The sequence below is a fragment of the Pipistrellus kuhlii genome, unplaced genomic scaffold, assembly GCF_014108245.1.
Source record: "Pipistrellus kuhlii isolate mPipKuh1 unplaced genomic scaffold, mPipKuh1.p scaffold_m20_p_12, whole genome shotgun sequence".
In the NCBI taxonomy this organism is placed as follows: domain Eukaryota; kingdom Metazoa; phylum Chordata; class Mammalia; order Chiroptera; family Vespertilionidae; genus Pipistrellus; species Pipistrellus kuhlii.
In genome coordinates, this window is record NW_023425427.1 from 1,311,559 (window position 1) to 1,331,807 (window position 20,249).

Sequence of the window (20,249 nt, forward strand, 5' to 3'; positions counted from 1 at the left end):
CTGTGAGACTTGGGTCATTTCACTCCATATCTCCTCACCTCTGAAATGAGTCTTTACAAGAATTAAACAAGTTTATGGGACATAGAAGGTGTTTGATAAACATGTGTCCCTTTCTTATTTCCATCCTAGCCACAAAACCTACATGTGGCAGATGAGGAAGGAAACTTTGGGTATTAATTCAATAGTAAGACACTTATTTGAATATAGACTACCAAGTGTCTGGTGTTTCACGTAAGATATCTGTTGCAGTCCTGGGGATGAGCTGGATGTGAGACAGATAGCTGATTCACCAAAACATTGAGAATCTTCCCTTTCTTTTTCCCTCTATCTGAGTTCTAGTCAGGCCAACCTCTCCTGAGGTCTGCAGTAAACTCCAAGGATTGGACTGAAGGTCTGTCAGGAACTCATATCCTCATCTCTTCTCCATAGGCCATCCAGATGTTGAACAGCCCTGTAAATCCAGTGTCCGCACCTGGAGCCCAAATTCAGCTGTCAACCCACACACGGTCCCGCCAGCCTGCCCTGAGCCACAAGGCTGCTACCTTGAACTGGAATTCCATTATCCTTTGGTTCCTGAGTCTCTGACAGTCTGGGTAACCTTCGTCTCCACTGACTGGGACTCTAGTGGGGCTGTCAATGACATCAAACTGTTGACTACAATGGGGAAGAACATCTCCCTGGGCCCTCAGAATGTATTCTGCGATGTTCCACTGACCATCAAACTTCGAGATGTGGGCGAGGAGGTTTATGGCATTCAGATCTACACGTTGGATGAGCACCTGGAGATTGATGCTGCCATGTTGACCTCCATTGCAGACAGCCCGCTCTGCCTAGCGTGTAAGCCCCTGCAGTACAAAGTGGTCCGGGACCCTCCTCTCCAGGTGGACATGGCCTCCAACCTGCATCTTAATAGAAGATTCACAGACATGTAAGTGCACTTTCTGGATAAGTAGAGGACTAAGTGGGTGGGATGCAGAAGGAAAAAAAAGAGTCAGAGAGGCCTGGATTAAAAGAAGGTTCATTACAGCCAGACTCACTTCTAGGGCTTTATAATGTGGCATTGTGTATAGAATTGTCTTGACAAGGCAGAACTGATAAGGTGGGAAGAGCAAGGATAAGGAGCTAGGAGGCTTGGATTTTGCTGATAGCTCTAAAGTGTGACTCTAAGCAGTTTTTGGAAACTTGGTTTTCCCAACATTTGGATGGGATTAGCAGTGAAGAAGTCATGTGTTCCTAATGAAAATGGAATGATTGAAGTTTGATAATGATTTGTTTTCTATGTTACACTAGTGAATATCCCATGCATTCTGGTTGCTTCTTCAGTGTGTGAGACAAAGGTGAAGTTATGGCAGGTTGCTCACCTCTGAAATACTGTGAATTGACCATATTCCTGGGTATTTGTATGAGACTTTTGGAAGGTAAACATCACCAGTCATGGTCCTTGATTTGTTTTCTTTTTTTGAAGTGGAACACTGATCCAAACCCATGTGATCATTACGTGCCCTTGCAAATCTAGGTCTCCATAATTCTTGTGGATAGCCAATGCTTTTATACAACTTAGTGTTTCTCCTTAATATAGTATATATCCCAAGCTTCCTCTCTAGTACACCTTCTTTAAACATCCTCAGAATTTATATTTTACACAAGAAGTCACATTATAATGAAGAAATTCTTGCTTTTCCTATGTGCCAAACTATGGGCTAAGATACTTACATCTTTTACTTGTTTAATCTTCTCTGCATCCACAGTCCTATTATCCTTTTGCTTTTACAAAGAAGAAAACAGCAGCTTAGAGATGCGAAGTCAGGTGTCCAGAATCACATGGTTAGGAAGTGGTGAGATCAGGATTGGCATTCCACCTTAACTCCCAAGCCAGAGCATTTAACCATTGTTCAGTTAATAATGTGATTCCAACTTCTGCTTTAACCTCGCCAATGAGGGAGCCTTGGCCACCTAATTTGGATACTAAGACTCTATGAAGTCAATCAGCAAATATTTGTTGAACATTCATTATATGCTATGGATGTTGGTAGGGAACACTTTGAGTCTCAGAAAGAACAATAGCTCAGGAGTCAGACGTCTTGTGTTTGATTCCAGCCATTCCCCTTACTGACGTTAGATAAGTCAGTCTAGTTGAGCCTCAATTTCCTCCTCTGTGTGATGAAAATGTTGAAGTCCATGGTTTCTATGGGTCTTTTGTGGCTCTTTCTTTGATTGTAAGATGATATAAGAGACAATCTGTGCTCTGTCTACTTGAAAATATTTATGAAGCCAATCATTAATAGAAACCAAGTTCTGGAGGAAACTTTTAATCTTTTTAAGAGACAGAACCACTTTCAAACACTTTACCAGCACTTCCTTTTACATGCCAGCAATTAACGTGCACATCACAAGCAAACCCTCGCCCATTCATTGACTCAGAGATGAAGAACATCTGTTTAAGAACTCAGAGGGAGCACTTAGTTTGTGTTTTCGAATGGACTTAAAATGTAAAGAATCGTCCTGCCTTGAAAAGATTTCATAACCCTGTCTCCTCCATCTCACTTGTCTAGAGTAGTAAAAGCTCCATAAATATGCATCCACTTAAAATTTCTTTACAAAACAATGGGGTAATAAATAATAGATCTTAAAACCTCAGTTTAAACACAACTTTCATTTTTTGCCTCAAGTTGTGAGCATGGGAGCACTGATATCAGGTGCTAAGTGTGGAATGGTAGAAATTAAACTGAAGAAGTAAAAGCACCTGAGTTCTCTTTTCAGCCAGGTTACTAACTCGCTCTGCAATCTTAGGCTGGTCACATACTCCTTCCAGTCTTCAGAGGACTCCTCTACAAAAAGGAGGTTGCACTAGATTATTCGTGTTAACACTTGGTTGCACAATGTGAAAACTTGAAAGATTTTTAAGTTATCTGTGTCTCACTCGCACACCCTCCAAACTCTTCCCTCCACTCCCGGTTATGAACTTAATAGATAAGGATGAGGCCTGACCACCGAACTTTTAAAATCTCACCAGGTAATTATCTTGTGCAGTCAAGTTTAAGGACCACTTCAATTAATCAGGTTCTCAAAATGCAGCCCCCAACCAGTAGTATCAATAGCAAATGGGTACGTAGGAAGGCCAGGTCCCAAGGCCCAGCCCAGATGATAGCATCAGAAACTCTGAGTCTAGGCTTTTCCAGATGTCTCTGATTCCAGTTAAAGTTCGATACCACTCATCTAAATGATCTCAAAGGCCCAGGAATCTGCAGGGTCTCTCACTCATACAAGTACTCATTCAATGTACAGATATGCATTGAGAACTTTCTGTGTACCAGAGCCTGTCCTGGGAGGTGGAGATTAGATGGAATACTCAGACCTGGTCCCTTTCTTCTAGACACTCACACTTTAGTGCTGAAGACCTTAACTACTAACTAAAATGCCTAGTTCTGTGTCTACTGGCTTCCAAAACTATCACTATCCAGGCCCACGTTCTTGTGCACCATTTGTGCTTTCATTCACTCAACGAAAACTTCTCTGGTCCCTAATGTGTGACAAGAACAAGGGCTACCCTGAGGTGTTCGCTGGCCTTTCTCTTTGCTTCCTTGAGTCCCAATGAATTTACTGGAGACCTGGGTGGGGCTTCCTGACCTGAATGTTCTCTGAGACTCTGAACAAAGTAAAAAATCATTCCAAGTCAATCTACTATTTCAACTCCGTTATCTCTTAGTAATTCAAGTTCTGAACTCCAACACACATACCTCTGTGTGTCTCTGCATGTGTGTGTATTTAGCTGCTTTCACATTTTTTCCATATCAAATAAATTGGCTCATGAACAAGTTCTATATAAAGACTGTTTTGGAGAAAAAGAGGAGAGAGAAAAAATACCTCCCCCCCCCCCCCTTCCTGACTCAACCCATTACATGATCCCCTTTGACCTTTGTCTTCATTTTTTTCTCTCAGCAAAAATATTTGTGTTTTCTGTTATCTATCCTGGAGATAGTTTCCCAAGGTATGACATTGATGGAGGGAAGTGCTTCTGGGCTTACCCCATGGATGCTTCCAGTAGACTGATTACTTTTGGCCAGGACGAGGAAAAAATGTGTAACGTCTCCCTTAAGTGGAAACCCCTTCATTGAATGAGAAGTGACACTAGCAGAGGAAAAGGAGACCATTGCCAACTCTGCTACTAATTCACCATGTGACATTAAGACACATTATGTCACTTATTTAGGCTTCAATTTCCTTGTGTGTAAAATTGGGGGAAAACACATTATGCAATTCTGTGTGGATAGATGTTGTTCTTAGATGACAGGTGACTCATTTACCCTCTTTTTTTCTTTTCTTTCTTTTTGTTCTTTTTTCTTTTTCTCTCTCTTTCTTTCTTTTTTAAGTAAAAGGGATTCGGCAGAGATTGTCTATAAGATCAGTACCTGGAGTGGATCTCACTGGTTCCAATGCCCTAGTGAATGGTGTAGTGTGTGGACAATAATCATGCTAATAATAATAACTATTATTTACTGAATACTCACCGTTTAAGTGCCTTACACATATTTATGAGGCAGGTGAAGCTCAGAGAAAATCTTGAGCTCAGAAAATGCACTCATCCAGCCTACCACAGCTGGCAATGGCAGAGCCAGTCTAATTCCAAATTCCACCTTCTCAACCACAATGCCTCCTGCTGTAATAACACAGAAGCAGATCTCTAGAGCTCAGACATGCATCCAAGCTGGCTGAAGTTCAAAATGCAGCAAGTAGAAGTCAGGCTTACAACTCACAGGCCTTTAGCCCACAGTCCATTCCTGTGACCCAGTCTTGGAACCCAGCAACACAAGTTGCATAGCTAGTTCTTTATGTGTGTGGCTGAGAACAAAGAAAGGAGACTTCTGTTTCTCAACTTGACTGTCACCTTTACTTGCTTCTGCACCGGGCACCATGGTGCTTGGGTCTATATGGAATCTTCAGATTTCTTTAAGAAGTAAAAACTTGACAAAACTAAGCCTTTTTCTTTTCTTTTTTTTTCTTTTTTCTTTTTTCTTAGAGTAAGACAGGTGTAAGACAAAGCAGGAACAGTGAATAGCAGCTCACTGTCATTTATCTGTTCATCTGCCCATCCATTCATCATCAATTCATTCAGCAAATAGTTGCGGGAGTCTATCACTGCAGAACTAGGGATAGAGTCCTGATCCCTGGCTTCATGAGCACACAGTTGAAAGGGGGAAATAGGTAAGGAATTCAGTGATTATACTGCAGCATGAAAGATACTGTAGTGTGAGGAGTACAAAGAAAACAAAGGAAGGGTATCTAACCCAGTTTGAGGTAGTTTAAGAAGGTTTCCTGGAAGAAGTGTTGTATAAGTTAAGAACACATTGGTAAATGATGAATGAACAAATGAATGAGTGAACCAACATACTATATTTCATAGCAAAAGTGGTTGTTCAATTTCAGAACAAATGTAGAGTTTTGAGGAAGGGAAATGCAATAATCTGGACTATTGATCACTTTGGTTCTTAAATCTACTTCTTTTTAACTGCTGTGTAGTATCCCCTATTAGGAATAACTGTATTTCTAATGCTGGGCAGTGAGTATTTCACACATTTTCCTATTGCAAACAAATGCTGCAGTGAGTGCTCTTGTGTTAACCTCCTCATGGGCATATGTGAGCATTTTTCCAGGCCAATGCTGAGAAGTGGAAGTGCTAGGTTATAAGCCATGACCTTTTTCATTTCTGTGGATACAACCGATGGCTTTCTGAGAGAGTGACTGAGCTCATATTCCAACAGCAGTTGGTAGTGGGACTTTGTGCTCTGCATCGTCACTACGATTATACAAAATGAAAGTGCTTTGTCTTTGGGCATTTGATGTTCTCATTGATGTTCTTGTGATGAACATCTAGAGTGAGCATTTTTAACTATTTTAACATCTCCTCTTCTGTAACTTGCTAAGAATATCTTCCATTTATGTTTTGTTGTTCATCTCCTTGGTTTTGTCAACTGTTAAATTAGGATTTTAATGCCAGCCTTCTGGTGTATCCATGAATGTTATTGGAACTTGGGTGAAGCAGGTAGTCCAGAGGGCACTATCATTTATGAAGTTACTCTGAATCATCATTTATAAAATGCTAATTTAGCATGCTTCCTGTGTTGGGAAGCATGCCACCTTCTGAAGACAAAATGGGTAACAAAACTAACCTGATTTCAGCCCTCGTGGGGAGCCTTAATTTAAGTCATTGTATAGCCCACCTTCCCATGTGCTAGTAGCATACACTACAGGTAGAACTAACATCACTACTAATAGTAGCTACCATGTAGTGAATAGTTCATAAATGTTCGGTGTCTTTTATAAGCCTACCAATCAAGTATAGGTATCAGTGTGCCTTATTTTTGGATGAGGAAGCTGAGATTCAAAGAAATACCATTCACTTAAGATTCCACAGTTAATAGATGCTAGAGTCTAGTTTGACGTCTCCTTGCTTGTTGTCATAGTGGGCAAACTGTAGAACACAATCAATCATTGCTATGCTGACAGGCAAAGGATGATGCAGCATCTCAGTGGATGGAGAAAGTCAATCTCAAAACTAGCTCTTATGGTTTACAAGAAGAAATACAATAAACACACAAAAGTGAAGATAAACACATTTTTATTTGGTTTTGGGGTGTGTGTGTGTGTGTGTGTGTGTGTGTGTGTGTGTGTTTGAACATTTAAGTAGTCAAGGTTCAAGAATCTTGATGAAGTGTGGACCTAGTCAGACCAACGTGATTTCCAGTAACCCGCTGCCGAAATGCATCCTTCAGGATAGCCCTCCTTCTGAGCAGGGCCTTCTTTCAAGCCTACCCAACACAGGGTAGCCTCTGTTCTGATGTTCTGCCCCCCAGAACAGAGGTGTAGCATCAGGAGTGAGAGCTGTCTCTTCAAGCCCAGAGTGGATAGCTTTGCTCCTAGCCCAGGCTGGCAGAGTATAGAGTCAGCACAATCTTACTCTATTTCTGGAAGCTGGGCATCATCCACCTGTAACTCCCTCTCTTCAGTCTGAGGCCAAGTACCTCTCAGGATGAAATACGGGTTCTGAGAACATTCGGGTTTTGCAAAATCAACAGATTTCCAGATTCAGCAGCAGCCATAGAAGTGCTGACTGTCTCCAAGTACCTTCACAATTTTGAAAGTGTGAAGTATCCATTTGATGCTAGCAACACTGAAATAATTTATCTTAAAAATGTCTATTTATCAGTCGGATGCACTGCCAAACTTTATAGCAAGTGGGCCATTACAAATGTTGAATAAGACACAGAAGTGAAATGATGGACCTAAGGCTCTGTTGATAAATTCTTTCTTCTTCTCTTTTGTTCTTTCTCTCTTTCTCTCTCCTATCCTTCCTTTTTTTCCTTCCCTCCTTCCTTTCTTCCTTTCTTTCTGTAACAAGTCATTATGACATGTCAATCTTAATGCTGGTACTGTAATTCTGAATCTTACAATTGGATAGGAAAGCTGAACTGAAAAATAACCCAAGTAAAAAATATCATTACAAACTAAAGATTATTATTACAGGAGGTTATAAAGAGTATAATCTTCCCTTAAAGGAAGGGGGAATGGCTTTTATTAGATAGTTTGGTTTTATATTTATTATTCCTTAGGAAATAGAGGTCTAAACCAATAAGATTTGTGTTTTTATAAAATTGCTCCAGGTGCTCTTTGAAGAAAGGATTGAGAGAGTGAAAAAGGCCATATGGGGGTTATTGCTAAAGTCCAAACCAGAATTTATGATCATTTGCATAGAGAAGTGGATGAATTGGAGACATGTGTCAAATGTGGAATCCACAGGGCTTGGTGATGTATTTGATACAAAGGTTTTAAGATGGAGCTGTCCAGTGACTCCCGTTTCTGGTTTGAGCATTTGGAATGAGGTTATTTCCTGAAATGGAGGACTAAATTTTAATGTAGTATTTGAATCGAGGGTTTTCCAAGAGTTTCTTTGGATAAATAACAATGAGTTCCTGAAATCAGGTTGCAGTGTGTCCTGGTGTCACCTACTTCTTTGTTCTTTTGCTGTTTGTCCTGGGGATAAGTAGGTTGGACTGGACTTGGTTGTGTAGCTCCAATTTCTGATTTTTAAGAAAACAAACAAATGAATAGGAAAGAGAAGGAAAATAACAGCCGTCAGAGTAATTACAGATGTGGGAAGAATGGAGGAATTTATCTCACACTGGGCATTGGCAAGACGAGCAGACAAAATCCATTCAGTCTGTGCTCAAAGATGATGAGAATCCTGAGGACAGGGCTCCATGGGTTCATGTTGTGTCTGTTGAAATAGAAACCTCAGGCATTTACTTTAGAGATGCTGAGTTCTGAATCAGGAGATCTGGCTCCCAGACCAGCACACAACTGCCTTGCTCTGGGACCCTGACCGGCTGCTTCCACAGTGTGAGCCTCAACTCCTTCCCCTGAGAAAAGTGGGTGCTGATGCCTGTCCATACCGTCTCACAAGTGGTGCCCTGAACAACTGTAATGAGATCACAGCCTTGTGAGGACGTGATGCTGTCTGGGGAACTCTGAAGATTTAAATGTTTATGATTCTATCTATTGTTTGGTTTTCATGAGGCTTATTCTTGGCCAGGACCAGGCTGGAGAGTATGTGTGAAAGGCAAACACACGGACATGCACAGACACACATGTGAGACTGTTTCCCGTTTAACTCTAACCGGAGTTGCTATGGTTCAGTGTTGGGTTAAAATTGTGGTCGGGATACTGTGGCTCGCAAGCCACATGTGGCTCTTTGGCCCCTTGATTGTGGGTCTCCCACAAAATACCATGGCCTGGGCGAGTCTTATTTTGAAGAAGTGGCATTAGAAGAAGTTTAAGTTTAAAAAATTTGGCTCTCAAAAGGAATTTCAATTGTTTTACTGTTGATATTTGGCTCTGTTGACTAATGAGTTTGCCGACCACTGGGTTAGAAGGAATAAAAGATAAATCATATTTTAATCGCTGTAGCTGAACTAAAGGGGGGAAAAAAGGACGAAACCCACCAAAATGCTGGCCCTGGATCAAGAGACTTGAATTCCAGGGCTGATCTGAAATGTTGCTGTGTCCCTAGACTGTGACTCCTTGTGTGCTCAGGAACAGGAAGGTGTGGGGAGCTGACCCTAAAGGACATTCCCAGGGCCAACATTCTGTTCAGACCACTGAATGAGTCTAACTTTGCAATGGTGGAGGGAGCAGGTGCCATGTCACAATAGCAACAAGTCTGGACTGAGCTCAGACTGGCCCTTGTGAAGACAGCCTCCCAGGCATACCAGGTAGCTCAGAGCTCCTCCCTGACATATCTCTCTCTCTCTCTCTCTCTCTCTCTCTCTCTCTCTCTCTCTCTCTCTCTCTCTCGGGCTTATCACGTTCTCTTTTTGTGACAGTTCCAGAATGTATTGCTTTGTTTTTCTGGTTGAGTGGCATTTTGATTAGAGGTGGGGACTATCTGCCACCTTATCTTAACCTTCTCCAGCAATGCCAGGCATCAAGTAGGTGGCCAATAAATGGAGGTAAATAAATGCATGCTTGCATGCATGAGTGAATAAGTGAACTCTGTGGCAGATCAATAGCTAACAGAAATCTATGATGATACAGATGATACCTGGTGTGTTTGAAGCATTTCTTTAACTTCTAAGATGGATTAGTTATTGGAGAATCAAAGGAACAAAAGAAAGCCAGGCCAGTGTAGCTCAGCAGTTGAGTGTCAAACCAAGAACCAAGAGATCACTGGTTGGATTCCCAGTCAGGGCATTGCCTGGGTTGCTGGCTCGGTCCCCAGGGGAGGGTGTGCAGGAAGCAGCCGATGGATGATGTTTCTCTCTGGTCTTGTTGATGTTTCTATCTCTCCATCCCTCTCCCTAAATATATATAAAGGAACAAAAGAGACTGAAACAATGCTGCCAAGACTGAGATAAGAGATGATGGTGCTGGTGTAAGCTAGTAAAGGTGAGAGGATGGAGGGAAAGGAATGGGGCTGAGTCATACTAATGGGTTGGAAATACTTGATGCCTGAGCAGAGGGAAGGGGCAGGTGAGTGGTTGCCTGTTCCCTTCTCCTTCTATAGTGTGGTCCTATAGCGTGGAATATGCCCTTGTCACCAGCATTACCAAAACCGAGATTGTGGAGGTAGAGGTACGTTTGGTGGGATGAGAGGAAGAAGATGAGTGCAGAAATGCCTTGCTGTCGGCAGCCTGTGAGTCAGTGGCAGGCACACAATTACACTTCCCTTGAAACCATAACATCCCCTCCCTTCGTGGAGCTATGGGAGCAGTTGAGGTAAGGCTTGAGGTGTGTGCGTGCATGAATGCGCATGTGCAAAGGTGTGTGTGCATTAGGGTGGCAGACAGGACCTGTGAGACCACTTGTTTTCTTTACCCGCTGATGCTTAAAGTGTAGTCCAGTGTTCTGCAAAGGTCCCCCTGGGGCATCGCGGGGTTAATCTTCCGTGGCACTAATACCTATAACATTACAAGCTACAGGCTTTGTTTTCTACCCAGGATTAATCATTCACTCATGGGCTTTAATACAAGCCAGACACCACCTCACTGCGCCTCATGCAGAATGCCAGTCCCCTTTCCATGCTAATGCTGGCTCTCACAGCCTTGTTGTCAGAGTGGGAAGGAGGGTTTTTTTGGGTTTTTTTTTTACCCCTTTTCAATATCCTATAAACTAAAAGGTTTGGAAACTTCCACCAAGGATGTTCATAAAAAATACCAGGAAAGCTGGACTTTTTCTTTAATTTTCTATGGCTTGCAGCAATTTATTTCTTTTCTCCACGCTCCAGTATCCATCCCACAATGAGAAACTTGGGATGAGTGATACCTGAAACCATTGAGCTGTTTCTTCATGTTCGTGTTTCCTTGTTGAGCTCAGCACCTTGAATACAAACTCCATTTCCAGAAGCTTTAAGCAGAGACCATTATGAGGTGCTCCACCTCCTATTTTCTAGGAATTAGATTGAAAAACTCTCAGATCTGGAAGAAACATTGAAGCCCAGAGAGGGGAGGCCACTTCCTCAGAGCCACACAGCCCTTTAATGGCCAAACAGGGAATTGAACCTAAGGTTCCTGACTCCCCATCCAGGTGCTCCTTCCCCCACAGAAGGAAGTGCTGGAGCTTGGCCAGGCCTTGGGACTTGAGTTTGAGTTAGGCTTTCTCAATTGTGGAGAAGTCTCTGTTGGAAGCTCCGAGTGAAGTCTCAGAGAGCTGACATAAGTAACGTCATGGCAGCTGGGGCTGGTATAGGAAATGAGAGCACACATTTGGCCAAGCTCAGGGTCCACGTGACCCTCCGAGAGCCCTCGTTTCAAAACAAACGCAACCTTTTAGGTTCAAGTTCTCCCTCCCATCAGAAACGTGACTTCCTGCTTCTAAGAAGCAAAGCTTACAAAAGAGCTCAGAAGACCTCGCAGACATCAAATAGCTCTTACAAAATAGCGTTTTGATGAGTTAAGTGTAAATGAATCAGAAACATAAGGATTACATTTTCCCCAAGTGCACATGGGTTTCAAATTTGAGGGGAAATGGAGTTTGCTAACTGCACTCCTGCTTTCACCAAACCCAAAGCATTCATTCCTGGGGCTGGGGGCAGGGGGGGTGGGGAGGGGGAGAGGAGAGGGGAAAGAGAAGAAAGAGAAGCCCAGCCCCCAAATGGTTTTAGATGTGGTGCCAAATTCGAAAAAACGCTGTTGGGCTCGCCCTCTGCCAGTAATAAAATTGCTGGCCACCCAGAGAGGCCACAGGGAGGAGAAAGGAGATTGCTTTCCCCACTGGCCCCTGGTCTCAGCAACTGTGTTCAGTTAGTGCCATTCAATCACCAGCTGTCACTGGGTCCCTGCATCGGACTTGCTGGCCCCCAATTGGCCTCGATTTTCACACTGTGCCACATGCCTTGTTTACCTCCAATGGGCTATGGCGTCTGGGCTCCCAGAGGCCTTGGCCACCGGTCAGCTAGTCACAAGCCCCTGCTCTGAAGTCAGGAGACCTGTCCATCACCAACAGGGGTGTTTGGGAAAGCTGTCACACATCGCCTTTGGTTGCATTCAGGAAAAACAAGAGTCCCTTGTAGATCCTTTCCGCTCTCCTTTCCTTAATGCTCTCCAGGTGTGGTGTTTCCCCCCAAACTGGGAAATGTCTTTCCTTCCAGTCTCCGCCGGACTCCACAGCCAGTTAAATCTCAGGACTGCTGTTACCTTATCCCTGGATTTGAAGCTCGCGCGCTCTTGCGTGCGCGCGCTCTCTCTCTCTCTCTCTCTCTCTCTCTCTCTCTCCTCTCTCTCTCTCTCTCTCTCTCTCTCTCTCTGTGTGTGTGTGTGTGTGTGTGTGTGTGTAATTTTTACATTGTCCCTCCATTCTTTCCCTAGTATTTTATTTCATTGCACCAAGAAAGTAGAAAATCATTTCAATTGGTGGTAAAAGATGATTAAAACAAAATAACAAAGGCCTTGGCTGCAAACTGTTAGTTTCATTAAATTGGGCTACTGTGTTTTAAATTGGTACCAGGGCAAATCTTTGGACAACTCCATCAAAGGCTGCTGGAATTAATCAGTCCCATGTATACATTTGCTCCTGCCTGAGCCTTGCACGGAATGAGGACAGCATTGCCCGTGTGCAAAGAAAGAGTTTTGTGTTACCTGTGAGAAGAGGGCGGACCCTGCTCCCATTGGGAGGGATCCGAATGTCCAGGGGAGTCTCAGCTCCCTGTCATCTTATTCTTCATCCCTTTAATCCAGACCATGAGTTGGAGCTCATGGTGGTCACCAGAAGGAATAAGCAGATGGGTATTGCAAGACAATAGTCCATTTTCCCAAAGATTCTTTCTTGGCAATGAGACCTCAGCATCACAGCTTTGCTTTAATAAAAGAGCATGTGAGGTGCAAAGTGCTGCTGTCTTCTGGATGGGGGACCTGGAAGGAGGGATGTCTGGGAGTGGGGGGAGCCCAGCCTGTCTGAAGACGTGGGTGCTGGTTCAGTCTCTCAGCCACTGTTAGCACATGTAATTCTGATTTCTACAACTGGAGGAGGGGTGGGGGCTTTAGGAAGTCATTGTGTCTGGCCCCCTGCTTTTATAACATCACTCAGTGACTCAGCATCTTACCTCAGAGCCTGCTGCCTCCCATCTATCCACACTCTAACCTGACCATCTAGGAAAACTTTAGCACTTCCTTTGGCTCCTCCTAAAGCTCAGTGTACTTGGACTTTCTTCATCTAAAAAGATTTAACTGTGTCCTGTTTTGTGCTGTTCCTGCTACTCAGAATGCCATATGTGCAATTTATATCTTTTGACATTTTCCCATGTGCACTCTCTCAAACTTTAATTCATTTAACAGGTGTTGTTGGAAGCCTATTCTATGTCTGCCAGGCACTGTGCTAGGCACAGATATACAGCAAAGAAAGGCAGACTGTGTTCTCCTCTGTCCTTGGAGTACTTACCATACATCAGGGAAGATCAGACATTCAGCATCTAATTGCAACTAAGTTTGCTGAGTTTTATAATGAAATATGGGCTACTAAAGACACCTGTTTCTATAGGAATCAACCTAATCCAGGTGTCAGAAGTCTCCCTAAGCCTTTCTCAACCTTCTAATCTCTCTTTGGTCTTCCTCTCTGTTGGAACTCTTCAAAAAATCTACCCTGTGTTACAACCATGCTGCATTTGACTTATCCTCCTGTTTGCCTTTGAACTGTTTGGGACCAACAATGCTGTCTTCTTCATCTTTGGGATGACTCTTACCGGAAACTCCATATATACATAGGGTGTCCCCCAAAAATGTAAACCCACTTGAACAGCAGATAGCTTAAATGATGTTTCTTTCTTTACAGATTTAACCCATTGAAATTAATAACAACAGCCAACATTTTGTGGGTACACCCTGTGTATAAAAAATATTTTAATACCTTAATCAGTCAATAAATAAAACATTTTAATGGCACAAGGAAAGTAAGGTCCAGAGAGAACTGATTCATCCCAAATCACAACTCAATCTAATGGGAGAACTATAAACATTTTCCTTGACTCATGGTCCAGGTGGCATCCATGGTGATGCTGCAAATTCCTACCCAAGGGCCTATGACACTCTGTATCCAAGTGCTTCACAGCCACCCTGCCTCAATGAAAAGTGAGACCAGAGTACCTCTCAGTCTGAGACAGAAGTCAAGTGTTTGCTTAAGAATTCAGGTTGAAAAAAGAAAAAAGAAAAATTTTAAGCACCACATGAATAGAGAGAGAGAAAAATAAAAGAATTTAAGGTGATCCATAGATGAAGTTGGAATTGAGGATATAATTATCACATGTTGGAAAACTGGGGTGTAGCTATCCTTAGTGTATGAATGATAAGAATTAAATCCTTTCGAGAAAACGACACAGCCCCAGAGTCCCTCAGTGGGGAAGGGCATTTTGTTGTTAAGTTTTAGATCTCTGTTCACGAAATCGAATATGAAAACATCTAGCCTAGTGCCAACATGCAGTAGGCACACAGTTCATCCCTGCATCTTCCACCCCACGAGGTATATTTGGTCTCCCTTTCTACCTGTCCCCCTAAACCAGTTATCTCTGCTGCCAAAATGGTCTTCCAGGAAACACACACAACGATGTCCTTGCCATGCAAGCCTGTTCCCTTCTCCTTCTAATGACCTGATTTCTTCTTAGCTTCCCCCAGTCAGGCCCCTTCTTACAGTGTCCTCCTCAGCCTGGGTGGCGGGCTCCCACAGCCCCTACCCTTGTCCACTATGCCAAAGCCATCCATTGCCGAGTGTTTTCTTCCCCACAAGCCTATGAGCATCCGAAAGGCAGGGCCATATTTTATGGCTCACAGAGCCCAGAAATACAAGAGAAGCTGGGATGACTCAGTGAACGCTATTTGGGTGAATGAATGGATGAACAAATGAAATGAGATACATATATTTATCATATTTATCCAGGATTTGAAAAACTGGTTAGAGCCATCAATATAATTAGGTAGCAAAGAGCAAACTAGCTTCATTTAATGATTCTACATGATCTCTCTCTCTCTCTCTCTCCCTCCCTCCCTCCCTCCCTTCCTCCCTCCCTCCCTCTCTCTCTTTTTTAATGTATTTTAAAAATGAGGTTATAGGAACAGGTTTGTGATCTTACATTCATGGAAAATTGCATGTGTGCATGCAATGATACGTGAATGGATGGGTAGTCAGAATGTTCTTGGTAACGGCCACAAGATGATGGAATTTGCGACAGTTTTGCTTTATTGTAAGTTTTTTTCACATTGTGCTCTAAGTGGTTAACACAGACATGGGTGATCGTGATGCTTAGAAAAATAATGATAAAGCAAGTGTGATAATGCACTGTCACTTCTCAACTGAGGAAAAAGATCATCTTAAAGATATGTTAGAACTGAAGCTGTTTTTCTCTAAAATGCTACACAAGAAATAAAATATAATTTAGATGGAGTATTAGCTACCTAAAAGATTTTAGGGCTATGAAGGGGAGCTTGCCTTTTCTTCACAGAGTTTTTGCATTCTGGGTGCTTATCCAAGGAGTCAGTTCAATGTCATGGAAAGATCAAGTGTTCTAGAGTGAAACAGCATGGTTTATATTCTGCTTTATAGCTATTATCTCCATGACTTCGAACAAATTGCTGAACTACCCTGAACACAATGCAAATGATTTCTACCTGTCAGGTTTGTATTAAACATAGTATGTACAATTTGGTGGACTAATCTAAAAATATTTCCAATACTAACATATATTGGGAAATTTTAGATCAACCATAACTGGTATAACTAGCATCCTATAGAATGCATAGGTGAGATCAGGGACAAGAAATAAAACAGAACTGGGAACTAGGCAGGTAAGCGTCCCACACCTCACATTTTCTTGAGGCAGTGCCATGAGTCTTGGCAACTAAATGGACAAGAAATATAAACAAAAATATCTGAGAATTGAAAAACTATTATTCTTCTCCTCTGTAACAGACTACATAGAACTAGTAATAAGAATCAACAAATTCTTAGACCTAATCAAACCATCTATGAGGACTTCTAAATAGAACATCCATTTATAAAACTCAATTACTTTTATCAGCCCCAAAATATGACATACAAATATATATCTGTACATGTATGTATGTGTGCAGATAGCTAGATATGTAGACAGATTCAAGCTACTATTTACAACAGCACAGACATCTATAAAATGCTTAGAGTTAGGAATATATTTCCTAATAAAAAAATCATCACAAGTTTTATGAAGAAAGTTTTAAACTTTACTGGAACCATAAATGATGACCTAAATAAATAAAAAAATAAACTGTGCATAAATGGGAGCATGCAGTGGGACAAAGATCACTTTTCTCTTCAAATACATCTATAAAGTCAATGAAATTGAAATGATAATCTTAGCAGGTATAGTTTAAAAATGAAATTTAAAATTCACATGAAAGAGCAAAGAGGTCTCAGCATAGATCTGTTGCATAAATCAAGATTTCTGTAAAAGTATGGAAGTTAAAATAGACTGTGATGGATATGATTTAAAAAAAAAAAATAGACCAATGAACCAAGATGAGCCATAAACAAACCTGTCTAAATCCTGAGTGACATATGGCAAGGGAGGCGTTACAATTCAGTAGTGAAAGAATTAAGTGCTCCAGACAAAATGCTGGGCAAGTGGTTCATCCGTATTTGGAGGGGGCAGGGGGAATAGTACTCACTCACATCATTTTAAATACTGCTACACGGCACATGATTGAAGCCATACATGTGAAAATAAAAACTTTAAAACTATCCAAAGGAAACAAAGACTATTTTATGACCTTGAAGTGAAAAAATCATTTATTCAACAAGACATGAAAAGCACAAATCATGAAGGAAATGAGACTTAAAATTCTACTCTATAAAGCAGCATACACAAAACAACAAAAGGCACAACCCAAATGATTAAATGATGATGATAGCAATAATAATAGAAACAACCTAGATATCTATCAAGAGACGAATGGCCAAATAAAGTGTGGCATGTTCATGCGGTAAATTTAAAAGGGCACTCTGAATCCTATTAAAGAAATCAGAAGTGATGAAAATAATCATGTCTCAGGTGAAGTGGTAAAATTTTAGCTCCAAACATAGTATAGGCAGGGAGTTTCCGGCTTGCTAATCCCATCACTAATTGAGAAGCTTTGGGGTTGGAGGATGGCTTTGAATCTAAGATATTCTCATGGTGTTGGCAAGACCAGAAAAGGGAGCTGTAGAGGCAGGAGGGCAAGCCAGCGGCCGCTACAGCCATCAAGGTTGAGATGTTGGAGGCAGCTGGGATACAGAGATGACATAGAAGCTGTGGGTGGGAAGAATTGATAAGGCCTGGGGTCTGCCTGGGTATGGGAGGCATGGAGGGGAAGGAGTTCAAGTGACAGTGTAAGACTTTCCAGATGGTTTTAGGAGCAGCTGAAAGGAACAACTTGAAATAAATGTCCTACTTTTAAACCAACTGTGAAATAGATCCCAACCTCCAGCAAAGCCTTCAGAAGTCATGAGCTGGTCCTGAGAGAATTCTGTTCTACCTGGATCCCTGAGAAAAGAGTTCTTGTCCAGCATTCATTTTGACTTTTTTTTTCTCATCATTGTTGTTGAAAGTATTACATGTCCTCTTTTCCCTCACATTGACTTCTTCTAGCTCTCCCTACCCCTCCACTCTAGGCTTTCACCACCCTCTTGCCTGTCTCCATGGGTTGTATAGGGAAGGGTATGTGGCTGGGAAGAGATCATTTTGACTTTAACTTGGAGAAAATATCATTTTATCATAAGACTGGTTCAGTGGGAGAACATAATAAGTTGTATCCTGATACCACTTCCCTACCTTTTTATGAAGGGAGTGGCCTAGGCTTCTATGTTCCTCTCTGTAAATAACCCCAGGCTCCTGTGAGATAGTGAAACATGAGCCATGCTTATGCTGTTGAAAGAAGGAGGGTTATTCAGGTTTCTCTACCAATTATGTGTGCCATGTGATGCTAGTAGATAATTCCTGGGAGACAGATTTTGAGGCAGGGAAAAATTTGATAACCTGGGATCCAGAATTTTTAGATGTTGAAATCACCACCTGAAGAGAAAGCAAGCAGCAGGCAGGCACGGAGGGTGTTGTAGCCAAATGACATGGCAGACTATCCATCAAACTATGAAACATGTGATAGATGATGGCCCCATCTTCATGGGTTTACCTAATAACCAAGGTTATAGGTAGTTATCTTTTCCTCTATCCCGTCTAGTAAAGAAAATACAGTGAACTCCAGTGAGTAAGAATGTGGATAACTAACAGTAATGGGTTAATATGTGTTAACTTTATCATACACTGAATGGCCAGATTATTATGATCTCTGAACGCATAATAATCTGGCTACTCAATGTGTATATATGTATATTAGAGGCCTGGTGTATGAATTCGTGCCAGACAGCCTGGCCAGGAGGAGGGGACATGGGCTGTTGGCCAGCCTTCCTGCTGGTCAAACTGGTGGAGGAGACACTTTGCATATTAGCCTTTTATTATAGAGGATATACACTGAGTGACCAGATAATTATGCATTCAGAGATCCTAATAATCTGGTCACTCAGAGTAGGGCACATGTGTGCTTTATATGTGTTCTCATAGTCTGTAGGAAAACACTGTGAGGGAGGGCTGTGACTAATGTGAAGTAGGCTCAGAGCAGTGAAACTCCTGCCTATGACACAGAGTAGGTGATGAAGTCAGGATGGACACCCATTTGCCTGCCTGAGAATTGTATTTATTGAGGAGGAGTAAGAGGGGAGGAGGAAGACATTAACAAATATTATTGCAGTGTCTTAAATATTCTCAGCCATAAATCATTTGTGACACCCACCTCCAAATGCAAAACACAGTGTCAAGAAGTGCTTTTCACACTCATGTGCTCCATTTTCACAGAAGTGTCCCATTTGCTTCAGAGAGTGACCATGTGCCCCCAGTGGCCAGAGATATAGTGCAAAGTATACCGTAACATGGTTATATTTGCTTAATATAAAACAAGCCTCCATATTTTCGAGCAAAATGAATGAAGGTACTGTAGAATGCATGTCATTTTTATGTTGTGCTTTCATGTCTTCCCTGGGAAAAGCTATCTTTCTCCTAGCACACTGTTCCAGTTTTAGAAATAGCATCAGAAGAAGTATACATTCATTAGTGTAGAGGTGGATAAAATATTGAATAAACTAAAAGGAAAACAAAGAAACTATATAATTATATTGACAAATTAGCATGCCAGAGGTTTACAAGGCAACGTTTACTTATACACTCAGCTATACAATAGCTCAGGATCTTTATGCATTGCACTTACTTAGTCTTCATTGACAGAACACTAATGGAATCCCCAGGGACTTATGGTCTACCCACAATATTACTGTCAGCTCCAGCACTGCTAACACAAGTTCTCTTTCAGGTGATAAGCTCAACATTCTTAGGAAGGCTTTGTTCCTCACCACAGGTTTTAGTGCTCATACACTCCACCTCATCCTTGTTGTGTTGTGAGTCAGAAGACATTGTCCATCCATTGCCCCTACACCTATTATCTCACTGGCCTTTCCAAGCAGCTCCAACCCTAACAACAGCTGAAACAACAGATGGGCAGGAGAACTTGAGATTTTTTAACTTCACCTTCTTGTTTATGAAATCCCCCCTAACTCTGGAATCTGATAGGAATTCTCTTCATTATCATTTTGTGTGTGTGTTTCCCCCCATGGCACATTGTTATTATTAATAAGTAAATAATTGATGCTGAGGGAAATGAAAGAAAGGAATAGCATCTTCCTTTGACAGTAGCGGAGGAGGAGATGGGGATGGGGATTTGTTCATGTGGAATTGATGTCAATATGACTGTGCCTCGGAGGATAACTGACAGTAGCCAGGATCTTTTGATGGCAGGATGAATTCAAGTGGGGGCGGGGGGGGGGGGGAGGAAGGTCGCAAGGGCTAACTAAGGGAGGGAGGTGATCTGGTGTGAGGGTGAGTGTGAGGACATCAAAATAGGCCTTAAACTAGGAGGCGTTGAGAACAGAGGAGAGATGCAATGGAGGGCAGTTGGAAATCTGGCAGGAACCAGTGCTTGGAATGCCAGTGCCTAGTTGGGATCCTTCCTTGCAAGAGATGAGATTATTCAAACAGGCCTAAGCTAGGGATTACAGAAGCAGAACATGGATATCACAAGCAATGGCATGTATTTGTAAGGGGGATGCCTAACCTCTCTATGCCTCAGATTCACCATTTATATGTTAAAATGAAGATG

The 20,249-nt window shown here is 42.0% G+C and overlaps 1 protein-coding gene across 1 annotated transcript in view; it reads left to right on the forward strand.

Annotated features, from left to right (window-relative positions):
* The window catches only part of PAPPA (pappalysin 1), a 215,893-nt gene that overhangs the window by 79,344 nt on the left and 116,300 nt on the right, over positions 1 to 20,249 (forward strand). Inside the window, exon 7 of the mRNA XM_036432813.2 lies at positions 430 to 928. Within this exon, the coding sequence (XP_036288706.1) occupies positions 430 to 928 (499 nt within the window). The remainder of the gene's footprint in view (positions 1 to 429; positions 929 to 20,249) is intronic.